This window comes from Serinus canaria, chromosome 18 (genome assembly GCF_022539315.1).
Source record: "Serinus canaria isolate serCan28SL12 chromosome 18, serCan2020, whole genome shotgun sequence".
Lineage (NCBI taxonomy): Eukaryota > Metazoa > Chordata > Aves > Passeriformes > Fringillidae > Serinus > Serinus canaria.
Window position 1 is genome coordinate 11364718 of NC_066331.1, and position 20252 is coordinate 11384969.

The 20252-nt window shown below is 43.8% G+C and overlaps 1 protein-coding gene across 1 annotated transcript in view; it reads right to left on the reverse strand.

Moving 5' to 3' along the window:
* The window catches only part of LOC103819907 (protoheme IX farnesyltransferase, mitochondrial), a 93656-nt gene continuing 73404 nt past the window's right edge, over window positions 1-20252 (reverse strand). Inside the window, exons 6-7 of the mRNA XM_009094508.4 lie at window positions 15512-15744; window positions 1-2272 (exon numbers count right to left, since the gene is read on the reverse strand). Of these exons, the coding sequence (XP_009092756.2) occupies window positions 1830-2272; window positions 15512-15744 (676 nt within the window). The 3' untranslated portion in view covers window positions 1-1829. The remainder of the gene's footprint in view (window positions 2273-15511; window positions 15745-20252) is intronic.

Sequence of the window (20252 nt, forward strand, 5' to 3'; positions counted from 1 at the left end):
TCTTTTTGGACAGTATGCACTTTATTGCAGAGAAAACTGGATGCATTTTTAAAACAAATTCAGGAGTTGCAAAGTTTCCATACAGTTCCACAAAGTGTCCCCCACAGTAAGCAGAGCACAATGGAGTCTGTCAGACAGTGAGTGAGCTCCATATTGTCACCTGCAATCACTCAAGTCACCAAATCTTGCAGGCAATTGTTTAAGAGCCATGGAAACAGGCTGCCCTGCTCCTGCAAGCCCCTCTGCCAGAAAAGAGAGGTTAAACTGTGTCACTCCTGAGTTACAACAGCATAACTGAGACCAAGAGCCAGACTTGGTCCATGAGAGCAGCCAGGGAAGGTTTTATGTCAGTGTGACACACCTGTGGTGAAAGATTTGTGACATCTCTCGAGGGGCTTTATTTGAGAACAAGCTTGAGACAGTGTCTTCCTTTTCAGGTATTGCTGTATCTTTGGATCAGTGCTCATCCTGCTGTCCAGTCCCTCTACACATGGGAAAGAAATCTTGGCATGAAAACACATCAAGTCATAACAGGCACTACCACAATAAACTATCACCACTGTCTCTGCCTGCCCCAGATGTTGCTGTGTTTGGAAGCACACCAGGAGGTCACAGTCAGCTCCAGGCAAGATGAGGGCGATCCACAGCTGAGCAGCAGGATCAAAAGCATGTTAAACTGTGACCAGAAATGTTCTTCAATGTATCATTTAACAGGGATAATGCACTCTTCTCAGGAGACCATCCACAGTAATTGTTTTGGAGAGACACTGGCTGCATCAGCAAGTGAACATTCTGTTAGATTAAAATCCCCAGCCCTTTTTCTGTAAAATGTGTTTCTTTACCTATTAATCACCCCCAAAGCGAAGCCCTTCCTAGCCACCACCCACACTGTGACATTAAACACAGCTCAAGCTCTTGGTGCCAGTCCACAGCGTGTCTAAGGATGCTGAGACTCAATGGGCTGGAATGAGACACATTAACATGGAAAAGCCTTACAACCACCCAGCTCTGGGATATGCTTCTCATCTCCTCCACAACTCACAGCCTCTCTGCCATAAACAGTGATCTGACACACAAGGCTCAAACACTAATGACATAAAACCACACGGGAATCAGAAGTTCCCTGTGATGGAAATACAGTAGAATGGCTCAATGTATCCAAGGGATATGGTACAGGACAGCTGTTTAAATGCTTGTGTGTGGTGTGCTGAAAGACAGTTTTCTTCACTCCTTTAGCACTGTGCCAGGTGTATGAGAGCTAAAAATCTACTGAGGTGAATGGGAACCTTGGGAAGAGCAGCTGATTGAAAATAGCCCCCAAAACTGAGGGCTTTGGTGTAATACCAGTGCAGGGATGGCACAGATTCAGAGAAGAAGGAGTTCACCCTCACATGTCCTTCAAAGCTTCAATTAAAGGAAAGGGTGCTTGGGGAGAATGGTGATAAATCATTCATTGGTCACTTCCTGATGGCTTCACCAAGGCTGCCAGTGCTGATGGCAGCACATGTGCACATGTGACTTCCTAACTTAACTACCTCAACTACCCATGAAGACAGAGACCATGACTCACAGGGACTTAGGAAAGCCATCCCAAAGTGATGTGCTTCTGGCATAGGCTAAATCATAACCTGTGATGAATTAAGGGGCCTAAGACCCTGAATGCTTTAAGCTCTCCTGACTATTCCCTTTAAAAAAAACCCCCAGAAATTATCACATGAAATGGTTGCTAGGCACAATGATTCTTCTTCAAACAGATTGCTACAGGATTCCCCCTTGCAATCACTAAAATATACTACTTGATATGTCATGAGAATGACAGGTATTGACATTTAAGGCAATCTAATTTCCATAGCCATCTCATGACTTCGTCCGCGTAGATCACCTTTGTCTTCCTTCTCCAGGACTGATTTCTTGCAAGTGAACATGACAAGCAGCAGCATTGGCAAGTGCCACAAACTGCAGAAGAAGAGCTTCCTGGAGCTGCTGCGGTCAGCATCCCTGTAGAACCGAAAGCCGAGGTAGGAGATGTAGAGGTTGATAGGGAGTGAGATGACGGGGAAAGTCCACGTGGTGATGTTGAGGACAGGAGCCACCATTGAGAGTCCAATTAAGGCCAAGCAGTGCCGCAGAGCCACGCGCCTGCACAGCCCTGGGTGAGTGACAGACATCATACAGTATCCTCCTCGGGAGTAATCTTCCCGCAGACCCCAGCTGAGGGCATTGAAGTGAGGGAACTGCCAGGAATAGAGGATCCCTCCTAAGAGTAATGCACCTGCAGTGGGAGAGAGAGTGTTAGATGGTCCCTGCAGAAAGTGCCGCACACAGATCTCAGATGTCACACCCTGTTTGCAGGAGGGTAGTGCTGTGACACCAGTGACACTGCACACTGGGGGCCCTGCTCTGTACAGGGACACAGCAGCCCCATGAGATAAGGAACCTCTGGTTTTCATGGCATTCACACAGGGTTGGAGCTTGGTGGTTTATCTGGTTTTGAAGCACTTAATTTGAAAAGCATTTCAGTAAGTCACTTCCTTCTAAAGAACTACTGCTAATTGGTTCCTGCACCAACTGTCTCTACCTGAGGGAAGATCGAAGCGAAATTGGGTAAGAGACTGTATTCCTGGGAGCCTCTGAATTCTACTCTCAGGTTCCTGAATTGATGTGTCCAGAGAAGAAAAAAGCTAGTGGGCAGAGCAGTGGTTGCATCAACCAGACACAGAGAGCCCAGTTCAGTGACAGAGGACAGGGAGGACAAACTGCTGCCCCTGAGACCTGGGGAACACCAGACCCTGGTAGGCTGGAGCTGGGCCAAGCCCTGTGTCTGCCCACTGCGTGGGGGCTGGAACTGCTCCTGGCAGAGCACAAGCTCCATCATGGACCTGGGCAAGGGGCAGAACTAGCAGAAGCTGCTAATGAACTATCAGGAGATGGAGAACTTACTCCTTCAAACCAATTGCAGAAACTTCAAATCAGTTTGATCAAGTAACTCTATTCACACCAATTTACTACTTTCACATTTAAAAAGGAGATATGGAAGCAGCACATTTCCACAGCTCTTCCTGGAACATGGTACAGGGTTTATTGAAGCAGAAGCAGCTCATTTAGTGAGCCTCCAGGAGGCCCTCAGACCAAGCTCCCTTCACTAATTTTATCTGAAGACGCAAAAAAAATCCCCCAAGGCTGCTGCAATGTTATGGGTATTCCCGGGTTTTCCTTTTGTTTACCCAGCTCCCAAAGCCTCTGCTCTCACATTAAAATGCTTTGTATCTGCCTGCCTCCATGAACTCATTCTCTATGGAAACTTCTTCTCCAAATGGAACCATGCATCTAGCATTATCTTAATGACCTGAGAGAAGCAGCAAATTCTTCTCCAGCAATTCTGACAAAGCCCAAGTCACTGTGTCCTCTGAACAGCTTCATGGTTCAGATTTCCTCTCTATCTATTTCTTGGAGCTGTGCATGCCTAGTTCTTGTCTCTAACAGCACAACTCACAGTGGTGCTGTCATGCAAATAGTAATAATCTCCGTTTGCAAAATTGCCTTTTTTTTCCTCTCTACCTTAACACCAGTGAAGGAACTCTCCATTAGACTTCATGCAGGTTACCAGTAGCTTATAAATGCAGAAGTGGTGCAAAAGACTCATCTCACTGCTTTTTTGAACGAGTAACAAATACTGCTTGAAGTGAGTATGTACCTCTGGAAATTGATTACATGAAGCACAAAGATAGACACACGTATCTTGGGTGTGCAGCTTTCACGACAACATTGTCAGCCACAAATTCTGGGTGATTACATGGGAATCACAGGATGGTTTGGAAGGGAACTCAAAGATCATCTCATTCCACTCCCTGCAATGAGAAGGAACACCTTCCACTAGACCAGGGTGCTTCAAGCCCTTTCCAATCTGGCCTTGGATATTTCCAGGGATGGAGCAGCCACAGCTTCTCTGGACACCCTGTGCCAGGGCCTGCCCACCCTCACAGGGAAGAATTTCTTCCTCGCATCTAATCTAAACCTACTCTCTGTCAGTGTGAAGCCATTTGCCCTTGTGACTCCAGACCCATGTAAATAGTCTCTTTCCATGTTTCTTTTAGGCCCCGTCTGGTACTGGAAGGCCACAATAAGGTTACTCCATTTCCTGGTCTATGGCCCAAAATGCTTCAAATCCAGCTACACAATCCTTCTAAAGTAGATTTTTTTTGGATGTGGATGTTAGCACCTTTTCCCAATTGGAACCATTTAAGACAGCTGAAAATGATGTACCCCAAAATTACCAATAATTTCAGAATATCATAGCCAGAAAAGTCAATTTGGCCCTAGGATAACAGTATTTGATTCAGTTCTGCTGAAACCTGAGGGAGCAGCTCTGCTGAAATAAATCAAAAGTAAACTTACTGTAGGAGCAGTTCTCCCTACATCCGGAGACACAACAGGGAAAATGTTCTTGCCATAAGTCACTCTGTAGCTTTTTCCTATTCTTGTAAACCACATTAATGGAGGCAAGATCCTGAATGTGCTACACCTAAGAGAGCAGTATTTTTCAAGTATCACATCTGAAGTGCTTTAGAGACACTAGCTTGTCATTTTTCAGAACTTAGGTAAAGGTAAGCTACAATTATCCATCAGCTAACAACTCTTAGGCAGATGAAGCCAGGGCCTAAGACATGGAGCAGAGGCTATCCCTGCTTCCCACGGCTCCAGACTTGCGTCTGTGTCCCTGTGTTTCGGCTCTAATGCGGGTTTTGCTTATACAGTTGTTCAAATGTTCTGCGCATCCAAGCTCAAAACACACCCTAAACCTCAAACACACAAAGCCCTTTAACAGTTCCCTAACTATGACACCATTAAAAAAAGTCATCTGGAGAAACTTTTAAACACAAACAGACCAATTAAAATACTTGAGGCTGGATTCCCATCTACAAAGCTCTGGTTTTCACATTCAAGCCTTTGGAATTTAATTACTCTGATTACATTACAACCATTGAGATAATTGATATTTTACAGAGAAGCTGAACAGTGAAACAATTTAATAGCCCTTTATGAGGACTTTAACTGACCCAATCTTTTTGTTTGGTTCCCATGTGCTGGGACATCCTGTAATTTCCTTGACCTAGGTGGAGATTGTCAGGTTGTCAGAGATTTTTAAGTGCCATGTAAGACTGATGACTTACAAAGCATGACACATGGTACAGTACAACTCAGCATCAAATGAGCTCACAGTAGGAATCCTGTCAAGCCCAGAGCAGACACTGTAATACTCCTTAATTACTAGATGAATGTTAACTATGTCATAATTAAGTCAGCAGTGTTTTTAAGCAATATTACAGTGAGACAAACTCTGGAGACTAATCTGGTTCTAAACAGAGCTGATCTACTCTATGGCCTCTGTGCTGTTCCCAACACTTTGGGAACTCAGCTTAATCATTGCAAATCTGCCTTTTCTCTACAGAGTTTCCGACAGGATTGTTCCCAACTGGAACATATGGACCTGGCACAGGGTTCACAAAAGCAAAACTGGTTGTCAGAGCAGAGTCACTGCTTGGGCAGCGGGAGACAGCCAGCACCCAGGGACACCCAGGGACATCCAGCACCTTGGGCTCTCTTGGTCCTCCACAGCTTGTGGAAATCTGAGAACAGGCAGACTGACAGGAACTCAGATCGGTATGCTTTTCTGCAATGGCTCATAAATTGCAAGACCACAAGTACTTTGCTGGCTTGTGTGTATTCCAAACTCCCTAGTCTTTTTTGACCAAATTTTTAATTGCTGCAATTGAGCCCATTTATGACCAATTCTTTTCTCCGAGTGTGAGAACCTGGGACAGATGCAGCAGACACTTAGAAATCCCCATAAGTTGTCAGATCAGTCCTGTTTGATTTTGGAAAAAAAAGGTCACCTAAAGAAAACAAGGCCCAGGTCTCCAGAACTCTTTCACTCTTGTGTGTAAAACAGGAATAAAATATCTTCTTCCTGAGTTCCTATTCCTTCATCTCTTTTCACTGTCTTAAATCCTATCAAAAGTTCCAGGATCGCAGAGAACCAGGTAGGTCCTAAAGCACACAAAGAGCTCAAGATAAATAACAGGTTTTATTATTCCTCATGAATTTTAAGGTTAAGCTATTATTTCTTTTCTCAAATTCTTCTTTGTGATTTATTTAAATAGTAATAGACCTCCTTTATAATAAACAAGAACAAGCTGAGATTTTTATTTTATTTTAATATGTAAGATAGAGCAAAAATGTCAGATGGCATTGAAGAAGGTGGAAAATCATTCTTTCTCTCTGTAAATATATTTTCATCTAGTGAAATACAGAAGTTTTATAAATTGCACTTTTCCTAAAACAAACAGGACACTAAATTTCAGTCATTCAGCAACTGCTTGGATGTTTTACAGTTCAATAAATTTGGGTAAGATTTCAAAATAATTGTGAGATGAGACTTCCAAAAGCAACTAGTCACTTTGGGTTTGCAAAGTGCAGCAGCTGATAGTCTAATTTTCAGAACTACAAGAGCAAGAAGCACACCCTTCTGAAGTTCTGCTCTTTAAGGTGTTAAGAAGGCCATGTGGCTCTTCATAAATCTTGATTCAAACTTCATGGTTTGTTCCTTCTAGAGCAGTTTATGGTGATCTCATTTGCTGGAATGTCGAAATCTCAGATGAGAGAGCAATGTCAGTGCAGGAGCCAGACTAAGTCCCTGGGCAGCAAAAGCCCCTAAGAGGAGGAGGCTGGAAAATGGTTTTTTAGGTGTAAGTCCTTGCAGAATATGGGGTCTGACCACTAGTTAAAATCTGGAGAGGTGAGTAGTGCATTCAGGCATCAACAGCTCCTTGTCCTGCCCACCCTGGGCTCATACCAACATCAGCGACACAGTGATTAAAAGCTCCAGATCAAATGCCAGTTGCCCAAACTTCTCACGTCCCATAAAGGATAGTGTTCAAGTCCATACAACATCTACTCAAGAAAGAGTAAGTGCATACAGCTGCTGAGTTATCAGTGCCAACTCTGAGCAAACTGAGCAACCTGAGGACTGCAAACTTACCTTCTTAACCACTAAAGGGCAGAAATAATGTTTGAATTCTGCCTGTCTCATGTTGACGATGCCACTCTCTTAAGCAATGATTTGAAATATGCCTCTTTCATGCTGGCAATACCTTTCATCATCAAAGAGCTTTATACCTGTCCAGTTGGCACATGGAGCCACATGTGCCAACTGGATGGTTTCACCCAGAGATGGATTATTTCAGCTTAAATGAGGCACAACACTTCGCAATTGGTCCAGCTGAAACTCTCAAAAATTTCTGAAGACAGGTTTTTCCAGCAAAGAAAATTCCTTGAACTACAGGAGGGCACAGGCTGAAGCACAGTGTGTGTTGGTGGAACCTCCAGACTCAGGAGCAGGATCAGCTAGCGTCCAGCCAGCCTAGGAAAGCAGGTGAACATGGGCCTGTCCACACAAGTCAGGACAAACATCCCAGATTATCTGCAGGGACTGCTGTATCAACACCATGTTCCTGAAAACACACTGCAGAGGAACAGCATGTGCTCTCTTCTTGCCCTTCTCATTGTACTGTAAAGAACACACAGTGCTTTCCCACTGCACAGGGCTCTGCAAACCTCTCAGATCATGTTCAGGCTGAAGACAGGACAAACACCTATTCACTTAATCAATAAAACAAAAAAATAAGGAACGGGAGCTACCTGTAGCATCAGTTCAAGAACAGACTTGCTCCTTCTGTCTTTGTTCTGGTGCTGCATATGTATAACAGGAAAGTGGCCAACCAGGCATTAAAATAAACATGGAATAGTTAAATATCAGCTCCAAAACAGATGTTGAAATCTTAACTGCATTTCCCAAAGCTGGTGTTTACTGCCTTGGCAACCTAAGAATGCTGTTTTGCTTAAAGCACAATTTTAGTAATTCTTCTGCCTTGAATAATGTGAAGGAATTTTAAAATTACTTCCAGACATTGGTAGCTGTGACTTAAGAGAGGAAAGCACTGGCCTTTTGTCTCTAGGAAGCGGGTATGGGTTTGGCTGCTGTAGGGAGGGGAAGGCTTTGGCAGTGTAAGCTCAGCCTCTTAATGGATCATAGTCAGGAAACAACCACACACCATTTTACTTGATAGCACACAACTGGCTCTCTTCCCTTAAAAGATGTTGAACAAATTACTCCTCTTTAACCCAGACAAGGTAGATTAGAGCTCAGAGATTTGACTTGGTCCAGCTGTATCCACCTGCTTGCAAGCACCCGTGCTGTCTCAGGTGACCTTTTCCACCTTTTCTATAAGAAATTTTAACATAACCAGTCCCAAACTCTTTACCACGGTCCTATATAAGTTTCACAGGATGTTACAGTCACAAGAAATGTAGAGAATACATCTCCAAACCCTTTATTTTCTCTCTTTTCTTTTGTGCTCATTCAGAAGTGTAACACAGTAGTCTTCCCTGGAGATCTGTAACTGTGAGCAATTCTGGGGGTAAAGAAAGATTTTAAAATCTTGTCAAAGCCTAGTTGCCCACTTCAGGTTCAACACAACCCTACAGAATTATTTGGGAGTATTGGTACAAAGATGAACAGTGGTTTGGAGAGTCATGCCCAGAACACACTGTGATGTCCTGATCCAGAAGGACTGGTTTGTTCAGCTCTTGGTTGCATTTTCTGTTTGTGAAGGAGAGCTGGAAGGTACAACCATTACTGCCTGTGCTTCAGCTTGTTTCGGTGATAGAAAATAACTGTTAAATCAACCGACCTCCAGTTACAAGTGTTCAAGATACTGTCCTGATATCAACCCTTCTGAAGAGAAATGTTACCAGCCACTTAATTCTTCCACTGTCTTTAGAATTAGGAACAGGATTAGCTTGTCAAAATTTACATCCTAATTTGCAATTATGCAGCCTTCTCAAACATCAAGACATTTGGGAATCACCTAGACACTAACCCTAACCAAACTGATGCAATTTCCCTCTACTTTACCCACAGCAAGACAACAATCAGCACTTTTGCTTCCACTGGAAAACAAAAGTAGATGCTACTGTTTGTGCTGGATGGCACTAGAGTGGCCAAGCAGCCTTGAGAGGAGAAAGAGAAAGTATCACTTCTAAAGCTGCACACAAGGTCCCTGGGCTGGGACAATGGTCCCGGCTGTCACTGTGGGATGCATGGCCCAGCCCGCATTGTGCCCCTCCAAGGTTACACCGTCGTGGAAACCAAGGGCGACGAGGAAAACACTGGAAAACTCAAAAGCTTCATGGCCAGGGGTTTCAATAGCTGTTTATTTTGAAGGATGGCACAAAAGGCCTGTGGAGCAGGAGCATCTAGGGGCTGCAATAGACTCCTCTGCAGCAGCACTGAAAGAGAAGGGGGTGTTGGCCGTGTGTTTAGCTTGCAAAACTAAAGGATCCTCAGCATCCACCAAGAATAGGAAATGAGGTTGCCTGTGGGATTTTTCACCTTGAGAGAGTGTTCTTGGCTTCTGCCTTTAACAGAAGGAAGCCAGATGTCCTCAGGTATGCTCGCCATATAGAAAAAAGCTGTGTGTGTATGGATACACACAGGCATGTGCACTTCTTGTGTGACACTCAACAGGTTATTGCAGCCAAAAGCCTCAAAGGGAAACACCGTTCATTACACAGGCAAGGCTGAGAAAACAGCACCATATATAACTTGCCTTAGTTAACCCCAGCAATAGATGCCATAAAAGAAGAGCCTGGTTGGGTAAGATGAAAATACAGTCCTTTGCAAATACATTTAGGAAGCATTTACCAAAGGACCAGACTCAGCAGAGGATTGCAAATCTGCAGAGCCATGCAGGGGCTCTTCATCAGCCACTTCTTTCAGGCTCTGGCAGGGCTGCCACTAGCCCAAGGGTGGGAGTCCTTCCTGCAGATCCCCCCATCCTGATTTCTTTGTGGATGTTGTGTTTCACACCCAGGGGCTCAGGGCTACCCCTTCAGCCACACATGGGGTAGAGAACCAGGCAAATGGCACACTAACTGTGAACTTGTGGGATCAGTCCCCAGGTGCCCCAGCAGTGGAGCTGCCATTTCTTTTGTGTCTTATGAAGATGTAAAGGAAGAAAAAAATAGCCCACTGGCTTTTGTCCTAAATTCAGACCAGCTGCTCACTAGTATTGTCCCTCTGCCTAATTTTTACAGTTTTTACCCCCACAAAGCATACTCCTGGGCCCCCAGCTCCAAGTCTCATATGTCAGTGACATGAATATCTCAGTTTCCTCTGGAACAGACCACAAATTCTGCTCTTTCATCTGGGAAGTGAAACCCTGAAAAGCTGAGTTTACCAGTGGGAGTTTAGAGCCGGAGCCTCCTCTCCTCCGGCACTGGATGCTGGAGCTACCCTGCTCTGGCGGCTGGCTCCCAGACCTGCTCCCACATCAAGAGACTTTGAAAGCTCCAAGTGCTTAACTGGAAGGGACACAAAGATCTTCAAGCTAATTTTGCATGCAATTAAGCTGTTGTTTTGCTCTCCTTCCTACTGGCAGACCATTGCTACACCAGGGAAAGTATGAGAGACTCCAGCCTCTGGCAGGTTGGGCACAGGCCCCCCTCTTTCCTATTCTCCTTTTTTTGTTACTGAAACCATCCATCTGCCAAATGTCACTAGCTGATAAGAACTGCCCATTTTTAAATCCCCTTTTGTAAATAGATGCTGGCTGACATAATTAATGTCTGCCATACAACACAATTTGAATTACAAAGTAAAGGCAATTTAAAAATCAGCCTCCACATGATTACAATTGATACTGAGTCTATAAATTCCATACCCTGAGGAATTATTTAAATTTCCAAAAATGAATGAAAATCAGTACAAGATGTCTTTCAGGGAAAGGAGACCAGGAGTGGAGCATCTGATAAACTAAACAGTCTCTTTAGATAAACATTCTTTGGTGCAGTAATACCTATGGCTCCTGGGCCACTGCGGCTCTGCAATGTCTGCTGCACTGTCAGGGCCCTCATCTGCTCTGCCACCACCTACTCAGAATAAATCTCTTTAGCTGATAAGCACATTAGGTAGAGGAGCCCTGCTTGTCACTTCCATCTCACTGGGTGGTTTGTATGAGCTCTGTGGCACCAAATTGCTGCACTCCGCGACACCGATCCTGCTCGCCGGCGGGATCCAGCCTGAGCGGAGCATGGTCAGTGGAAGAAGCACAAAAGTTCCTGGGCCCCCAGCATAACAAGGACATGGGACCATGTTCTTTGGAGCAAGACCAAAGGAATCCACAAAGTTGATAAGGAGACTGAAGCATCTTCCCTATGGGGACAGGCTGAGAGAATTGGGGCTGTTCACCCTGGAGAAGAGAAAGATGTGTGAAGGCATCACAGCAGCTTCCAGGATTGAAGGGGCTACAAGGAAGCCTGAGAACAACTCTGCATCAGGAAATGTAGTGACAGGACAAGGGGGAACAGATTCAAACTGAGAGAGAGGAAATTTAGATTTGATATTAGGAAGAAATTCCTGGCTGTGGCATTTGAATCTACTCCAGATTGAGTGTTCTGTTAACTAAAAATAACAAGTTTAAATGGACATTAGTCAAGGGAGAACAGCAGCGCGAGGATAATTTAAAGCATGTATGCACTCTTACAACCAAAATAAATAGCTCTGTTTCTTTCTTTCTGCGCACAAGCTCAGCAGCATTGTGGCACAGCCAGGAGCTCTTCAGCTTGTGGATCCCATGCAGGAGGGGGATCTGGCACAGAACAGGGGACACCGCCAAGTTTGACTTATCTTCCTGTCTCTGTGCTATCACTTAAGGTTTTAAGTGAATGTCATTATTTTCCTGCTAGTCCTCCCCTTGCAAAATAATTTCAAGGTATCTTGATTTACTAGAAAAACAAATCTCTTCAGAAACAAATAGTCCCAAGGAGGAGCAATCAAATCTGCTTTCAAGGAAGCAGACGTGTTACTGCAGATCACAGGCTGGCAGTTAAGTTCTGCATAAATACCCCAGATATGTGGCAGTGATATTCCTGTGATAAATTACATTTATCATGCACTTCTGACCATCTCACCTGTACTCACTCCCCCAGTGAGGAAATGTTAACATTCCCCATCTTTCATCACTTTCAAACAGCTGCCATTAAAAAAACACAGCCCCCACCAAACCCACAACAAAGAATTCCACATCTTCCCAGAGATAATCTTATCTTTTGCTTTTGAAATGGGAGGTTTCCCCTACATTACTTTGGCACAAAATCCAGGGATGGGGGTGGGATGTTCAATCAGCCTTATGAGCATACAGTTGAAGTTACCTATTGGGGCAGAAATGAAACCAAACATTCCTGGGAAGTACCAGAAGATCTGCAAAGACGCAGAGTGTAAGAAATTGCTCAGAGGGCAGTGAGGCTCTGGCACAGGCTGCCCAGAGCAGCTGTGGCCTACCCCATCACTGGAAGTGCCCAAGGCCAGGATGGATGAGTCTTGGAGCACCTTGGTCTAATGGAAGGTGTTCCTGCCCATGGCAGGGGGTTGGAACATGGCCATGGAACCCCCATGGCAGGGGGTTGGTCCTTAAGGTTCCTTATGAACCCAAGTCATCCTATGATTCTATGATTATTCTATAAATTACACCAAGTATTTGCATCACTGGAAATATCAGGGTCCCAGATTTCTATCTGTAAATACACAGTATTTTTTTCTGGTGCAAGAAACTGCAAAGGTATTCATCTTTAAAAGTCATAAACAAAATGAGGACAAATTAAAACGAGGCTGCTCCACTCTGAGATACTTTGTTATTAGCTCTGGAATTGGAAACAAGGAACCATCTTCAACTCTCTAAGGCACCATCCCCAACTCTCCCAAAGGCCAAGGTATCTCACAGCACCTGTGTCATTGAACTCCTCAAGGAAGCAGACATGGCTATCCTAACTGTTACAAACAACAGTTTAACCCTTAGCTCCCCCCACAAATGGTAATGAAAGGGCTACACTTAAATTTTGTTTTCCCTATAACCAGCAACATGTACAACAATGTGGCTGCTGTGAGAAGATTACAAGGAGAGAAAATCCACAGGAAAATGTAAACTCAAAAGCCCACCACTTTAGCGGTGAGAACTTTCCTTCCCATTAGTTTCCTGCCTCCCTTCCTTCACATTCCTCTTTGTTATCAAGTAGAATGATTTTTTTAAAATGAGGTGCAAAGGCATTTTCACACCTCTACCTAGAACTAGGTTAAGTCTCCACATTAATTACACATTATTAATGAGTTCAACAACTGAGACCAGGCTGATTAGGGAAGGGACACAGGTCTGCATATTGTGTACAGATGCACGCCTGTACTCCGCACAGATATGATGCTGCCAAGGGGCTGAACTCACTTATTGCAAAAGTAGAATGTTTTACACTGAAAATCACAGTCTACAATGCCATCATTTTCTTCTAGTTATTTCTTTTCCCTGTTAAAGTGTTTGTAGGGTTTGTGTTGTGTTTTTTTGTTTTCATTTGATACTGAAATGCACTAAAATATTACATTCCAGTCCCTGTTTTCAGGACTCTACCCCGGTGTGCTTCATTACAAACACCAGTATCAGCTCAATAACATTTATTTCTCTATTAAATAAGCCGCCTGGCCTCCCTGACACAGACTGGGAGGTGATTTTAAAAGTTTTAGCTATACATAACCCACTATGCACCAGATTATGGTGTTCTGACAAATTCTGCTTGGGTGGTTTAAAGTTAGCCACCATTTTCCACTGGTGGCATCATTGCCTTCCCAGCAAAGCTGGCACAGGGACACATAACCACATTTTAGCTGCACGTTAGAGAGCAAGAAATTACTTCGCAACCAGTGGGCTTCCCTGCTGCCCTCTCTGCTGCTGTACAGGGACAGCTTTGCTCTTTGCAAAATAGGTCTCAAAGAGCAAGTTGACAAATTAAAGATAATGACAATCAGTGCCAGTTTAACCTGCTGGGCTTTCACTGGCCTCTACAGCAAGGGCTTTTGGAGACTTGCAGCTCTGCACTCCAGCTCCTCCAGGCTGAACTGTGCAGGCGAAGCACAGGCACATGAGAGTCATCTTCGGACACCAACTCTGCAATAAAGTGGTAAAACCATCACAGAAATCCCCCCAAAATGTCAAGGTCTAAGTATCTGCAGTCAGAATGATATGAAATTATTTCCTCTCATCGTGTCCCTTGTTTCCTGGGGGCAGAGCCTGCCCGCCACCTGGCTGCCCCCCAGTGTCAGGGAGTTGCGCAGAGCCAGAAGGTCCCTCCTGAGCTTCCTTTTCTCCAGGCTGATCCCCCCACCTAGCTCCCTCAGCTGCTCCAGCCCCTTCCCCATCTCTGTTCCCCTCCCCAGAAAAGCTCCATTCCCTCAATGCCTTTTTTGTCATGTTCCCTCTTCTCTTCTTAAGTACAGAGCTGCAAACTATGTCTGTTATGCAGTCCTTAGCACAAGACACTATACATACTCTTACATAAAATTTCTAGGTCTAAGTAACTTTCAGAGAAGCAAATATTTGTATAGAAGCAGCACACAATGAAAAAAACCCACAACACCTTCCATCCTTACTCTGGTTTAGATCTGTGTGGGAACATGTAGACACAAAGCCAGCTCAGACTGACTTTTATTAGGAAGTGCATAAAGAACAGATTTTGCACAAATTCTGATAATTTCTGGTTAAAAGCCTTGTTGTTGAAAGAATTATTCAAGACTTAAATATGCCCCCCTGTGAGATGAGTGTGCGCTAAAACAACTCTTAACAGACCTATTAATTGCACTTTCATTAGCTGCTTCAGACTGTAAGTTTGTGGAGCCACTTTGATTCTTAATTTTCTAGCTGGCAGGAAAAACAAGGCTTGATTGTGTCAGAGTTGAGCTGCTGAAGAGATCAGTGTTTTACAAGGGATGTAAAAATGGTTCACAGCTACTAAAATAGAAATCTTCGTTTGCTTTTTAAGGAGGGGGGGAAGGAGGATTTGTAACTCAGAGTTTAGCAATGGGTAATTAAGAAATACACCAATAAATTAATCTTCCCAGGACATTTTCTGGCTTGTGGAAAGACAGTAAAACACATCTAGGAATTTTCTGACTGCAAGCCCCTTGCAAGTTGGATCTTACTGGATATGGTTTTAATCCTAAACATAGTTTCAATCCTGAAATTATATAACATTTTCTCCTATGTGAATACCAAGTATGCTATTTGCCTTCTGAATTTTTTTAAGATGGTCAGAACACATATTAAATAGGTTATGCTGCTTTATCAGCTCAGTTTTGCCCAGAAATACCTGTGTAAGGAAAATGTTACCAAAATTAGCTGCTTTCGAAGCCTTACCACAGGATTACAGAATGGTTTAGGTTGGAAGGGACCTTAAAGATATCTCTTTCCACCCTCTGCCATGGGCAGGGACAACTTCAACTAAACCAGGCTGCTGCAAGCTGCTCCAACCTGGCCTAGTCAGGTCAAGAACATAAAGAATAAAGTTTACTGCCTTTTGAGTAGGTTCGTTACCCTGACAACCGCTCACCCCAATGAAAGGGTTTTATACTCACCAGCATCCAGACTCCCAGTAGCAGCAGTCCAGCCCATGATGGGGGGAATGGCCCCAACAACAGCTCCCACCCACGTGTTGGCAATGCTCATTCTCTTCAGGGGTGTGTAACAGCACGTGTAGAGGAAGATGTTGAAGGCTCCCAGGGCCCCGGTGAGAGGGTTCACTCCCAGTGTGAGCAGGGCAATTCCTGGGATTCCACAGGAGGCAGCAAAGCAGACAGCAAGCAGGGGGCTGTGGGGAGACATGTGGCACATGCTGAGCAGGAGATGGCCTTAGAGAATGGCTGTTGTTCCCTCCCTTTGATCTCCCCCCCAAAATTAAGATTGAATTTTTGTTACTGTTTTACTCAGCCATCCTAAATTTTCCTTTCTGAGCCCCCATCCTAACAAAAGCCTTTCCAAAATGTGAAGACAATCTTGCTACAGCTCTGCAATGGAGGTGATTCTTAATCTTGTGATCGCTGTGTCCACCAAATAAACTCAAGCTCTGCAAGTAATGGAGAACTGTTCTCCCTTATGGAGAACTGCTGTTTTCAGCAGATCTTCCTCCTTCATTTTAATTTTAGTGAATTTAAACCACTGAAAAAAGCACTCAGAGTTTAGAGTAAATTAAAATGGTTGCAGGTTGTCAGATTTTTAACGGACTGCAGTTATGCAACGGATCATTCAAAATGCAACACACTTAGACACAAATATAATAGGCATTTATGAGAAATGGAGTACATGCAATCATTCTGAAATTACATCAATAAGTATAAAGTATTCTTTGACTTCACTGAAAAAATTGGAACGTTCTACACCTCCATTTATCTGATGCACTGTACCATGCAGAGGTACAACAAAACAATGCTGGTAGCAGAATCAAAAGTGGCTGTCTTGTAAGCATGACTGAAATTAACTGAAGATATTTTAGGTTTGGTCAAAAGCAGCAAACAGTGGAGCACATTAACTCAGTGTACTTCTACTGTGCATCAGCTGAGAGCTCAGAGAAGGTTGGAAACTCATATTAAAATCTGTCAGAAAGTGGCTAGAGCTATGTAAACATTTGCTAATAAATTCCACAACAAACATTCCAATAGGATAAACAAGGATTTTTTGTTTGGCTACCAGAACCACACCTGACAGGCAGCATGATGCCACAACCCTAAGGAAGCTTTAGCCGTGGTTCCTTGTGCCAGATCAACATTTTTGCTGCTGGTGGGGATCTCCTCTCGAGCGCTTGTTTGAAGTGTTCCGTATAATAGGAAGAGAGAACTAAAAGCCCCTAAGAAATAATGTGGTGTGGGTAACCTCTGGAAAGAAGGAAAATGCCATTACATTAGCTGTATTTAATAACCCATGTGGCTAAATACACACTCAAAATCATCCATGTAAAACCAGAAAATATGTGTTCTTGCAAAAAAAATTAAGGTCTCTGCACAGAGTTTAGCTTTACACCTTTTGTCTAATTGAAAACCATGCAGCCTTTGTGTTCTACAATCCACTCTGCCCTCTGGTCAAATCCTTAACCCTAAAATAGGGTGTTGCAAGCACCGCTCTGACCCTCATAGGAAAAATTTGCTGGTGGGGATGAATTTTATGGGAGTTTTATCAGCAAAAACTCCTACCAGTCAAATTTTTATATTAAAGATATTTGTTAGACCAATACAGTACAGAGATCCTACATACCTGGAAGAACTAAAATGAGCAAATCTTATGCTAAAGAGCTGCCTTCAATTTAAATTAACTAAGTAATTTTATCCAGCTTTTCTAAACTATCAAAGAGATTTTAGGCAATGCAGCGTGCACAGAACACATTTCTACTCAGCATTGTCAGCCCTGGTGTTACCAATACAGCAGGAGTCAAGGGAGGGTATGTCACTGCCTTTCACTGACAATATGATGTATAAAATTTTGGCTCAGGAAAGGAGCCATACAGAGCTGTGCCCTCTGGTTCTGCAGCCTGTGGTGCTTCTGTGCAGGAGCTCCTTTGCTCCTGTGCAAAACACAATCTGTACACCCAAACAGTCCCAATGATGACCACAAATGCCAGAGTACTTTTTGTAGATGTTGCCCCTCTGTAGTAAAAATCTGACCAGGCATGGTTAAACAAATCTATCTTGACTGATTCTTGAATAAAATACAGTCAGACAGTAAATACCAGATTCGCACAATACTCACTCTCGAGGCAACGAAAGACCAGTGTGATCCTATGAGGCTGGGCTGCCCACATCTACCCCACAGGGCTCACAGACATAAATGAGGGCACAGTTTGATCTAAAGCAACGAGCACTTTTCTCACTAATAAGGAGTGAAGACTCATCGACGTGTCTCCAGTTTAAATGAACACTACCCTCCATGAGCAGGCACCAGCCCTTTCTGTCTCTTCTCAGACAGGAGGCCAAAGGGTGGGAGTGTAAAAAGCCCTACTGCATGGATGAAACCTGTTTTGCCTCATTGTTTCCCTGCAGCACCAACAGCCCTCAGTGCCAGCCCTGATCCCAGGTGTTTGCTGCCTTCATTTCCAACCAAAGGATCAGAAAAATACGTTTAAAAATAAGGCTTTATCAAAAGGGAGGGGTGAAGTTAGGTGGCTGAGACCTTCAAAAGATTTGCTGTGATTCTGGTAGATGAGAACACATTTTTGTTTTTCAGTTTCTTCCTTTTTGCCTCTTTAAGGGAAGTTCCTGGAGGCACAGTATGTAACCACAGAAGTTTGTGTTGAAAGGGACATTAAAGCCCACCTCGTTTCAACCCCTCTCTGAAAGGCAAGGACATCTTCCACTAAAGCGGGTTGCTCAAAGACTCATCCAGCCTGGCCTTGAACACTTCCAGGGTGGGGCAGCCACAACTTCTCTGGGCAATTTGAGGCAGTTTGATCAGTGTCTATAATTGTCCTAATGCTCTCAGGTGAGGGCATAAAGTCAATGGGGTGGTTCTTCTTAAGCATCTGAACTAGTTTACTTTCAGACATCCTGGGAGCATCACATTTTCTATTTCTTTCTAGTGCTTCCTCAGCAAAGAAGGGTAATTGTCTGACTTACAAAGGCCTGTTGCTAAAACTTCAACTGAGATTAGGAAGTCATACTGTGATCTGATGACTCAGCTTTGCTATTTCTGCCTCTTAAAATACTTTTTCACATCACATAGACACTGCAATGAGAAATCAGGACTTTTCTTTCATGGTGGAAAATGAGGTAGAAGAGAATTCAACTCATTCTCATGTAAACTTGGCATGTTTATAAGGTTTAGGAGAAGTATAAGCAACTCCTCACTGCAAAAAAGAAAACATTTGAGGAAAACGTAGAGAGATTTCAGTCACTGGTGAAGCTCCTTCTGCTTCAGTGATACTGCAGATTTTAAGACAATACTGAGCCTAGTTTTAAATCACAGCAGTTTAAAGGGTATTCTGATTTCCACTAGTTATTGTCTTCTAGGGACCAGTGTGCATGTCCACACTCACGTTGTTTGTTGATAATCAGGTACATGGGGTGCACTCTCCTTTGCTAGGCTGCCCCACATCTCATCAAGGGCTCATAGGAGATCAGATCATCCTGGAGCAGGAGAAAGGCTGAGACACTGAGTTATCACTGAATTTACCCCACTGCCTGATGTTCACACAGTTCCTCCCACTACAGCCTCATGCCACCATGCTGCCCATGTCAGCCTTGGGCAACCCAATGCCACAGACTTCTCACACAGTGCTCAAAAGCGGCTGAGGGGGCTCTGATGGTCTTCTTCATCCATAAAACATCCCATGCAGTAAGTGCAGGCTGGTGACAGACGCTGGTACATAGGCCTCATTTCACTTGGGCATTCATGTTTGCTGAGGGAGTCACTCCCATGGGAAAAAAGGCAATCTTCCATTGGAAAACTGGCTAAGGAGCTAGCTCAGAAAGCAAACATCTTGAGTAAGAAACTAGGTTTTATGATGGATTCTTGGGAGGAGTTGGTTTCAGTTATTTGGCTGATTAAAATCAGGCTTTGGAAAAATACTGCAAGTGCCAAATGAGTTCTCTTCAAATTTCAACTCTAAAATACCCAGTATGTCACCACATAGGGCACCTCCAAAAGGCAAACCAAAACCTAGTAGTTGTGCCTCGTCCCTCTTCTCTCTTCTACTGACAACAAATATACTAAAATCTACCTAATAAAAGTGCTAAAAGACATCCACCTTAAAATAAAAGCTTTTTAGAATTTCAGCTTGACTGGTGAATAATCAAACTTTTCCTGATGCAAAGGAAATGTGTTGTCATTTCTTTTCCCAGGGATTTCACCCAAGATGGCCCCACCCCAGTCACACTCCGCTGAGAGCATCCAAGAGGAGAACTAGAAGAAGGAGGAAGATGAGGCCCACATTCTCCTCATTCAACTCTGGAGACATGTTGTTGGTTGGGCTGGGGAGGATTGCTCAAGGACAGCCCAGGGCTGCTGGAGGGAATGGGAACAGGCAGGAGGAATTCCACATGGGTGCTCTTCAGGTATCTCCTACACACATGACCACGAGACATCCACGTGAACCCTCATCCAGAGGAGTGAGGAGGCTTTGGATGATGCAACAGTGTATTTTAATTCACGTGCAATAATATAATCCCTAAACTACTCGCCACTTACAGATGTTCCGGTTATATGCAAATAATGATCTTACACACGTGTGCAGAATATAAATTTATTTAACAGGATCCGGAACCACGGATCATAGTACTTACTGACACACAGCCTTATTTGGAAAAATTAGGGGGTGAAAACAAATTAAAGCAT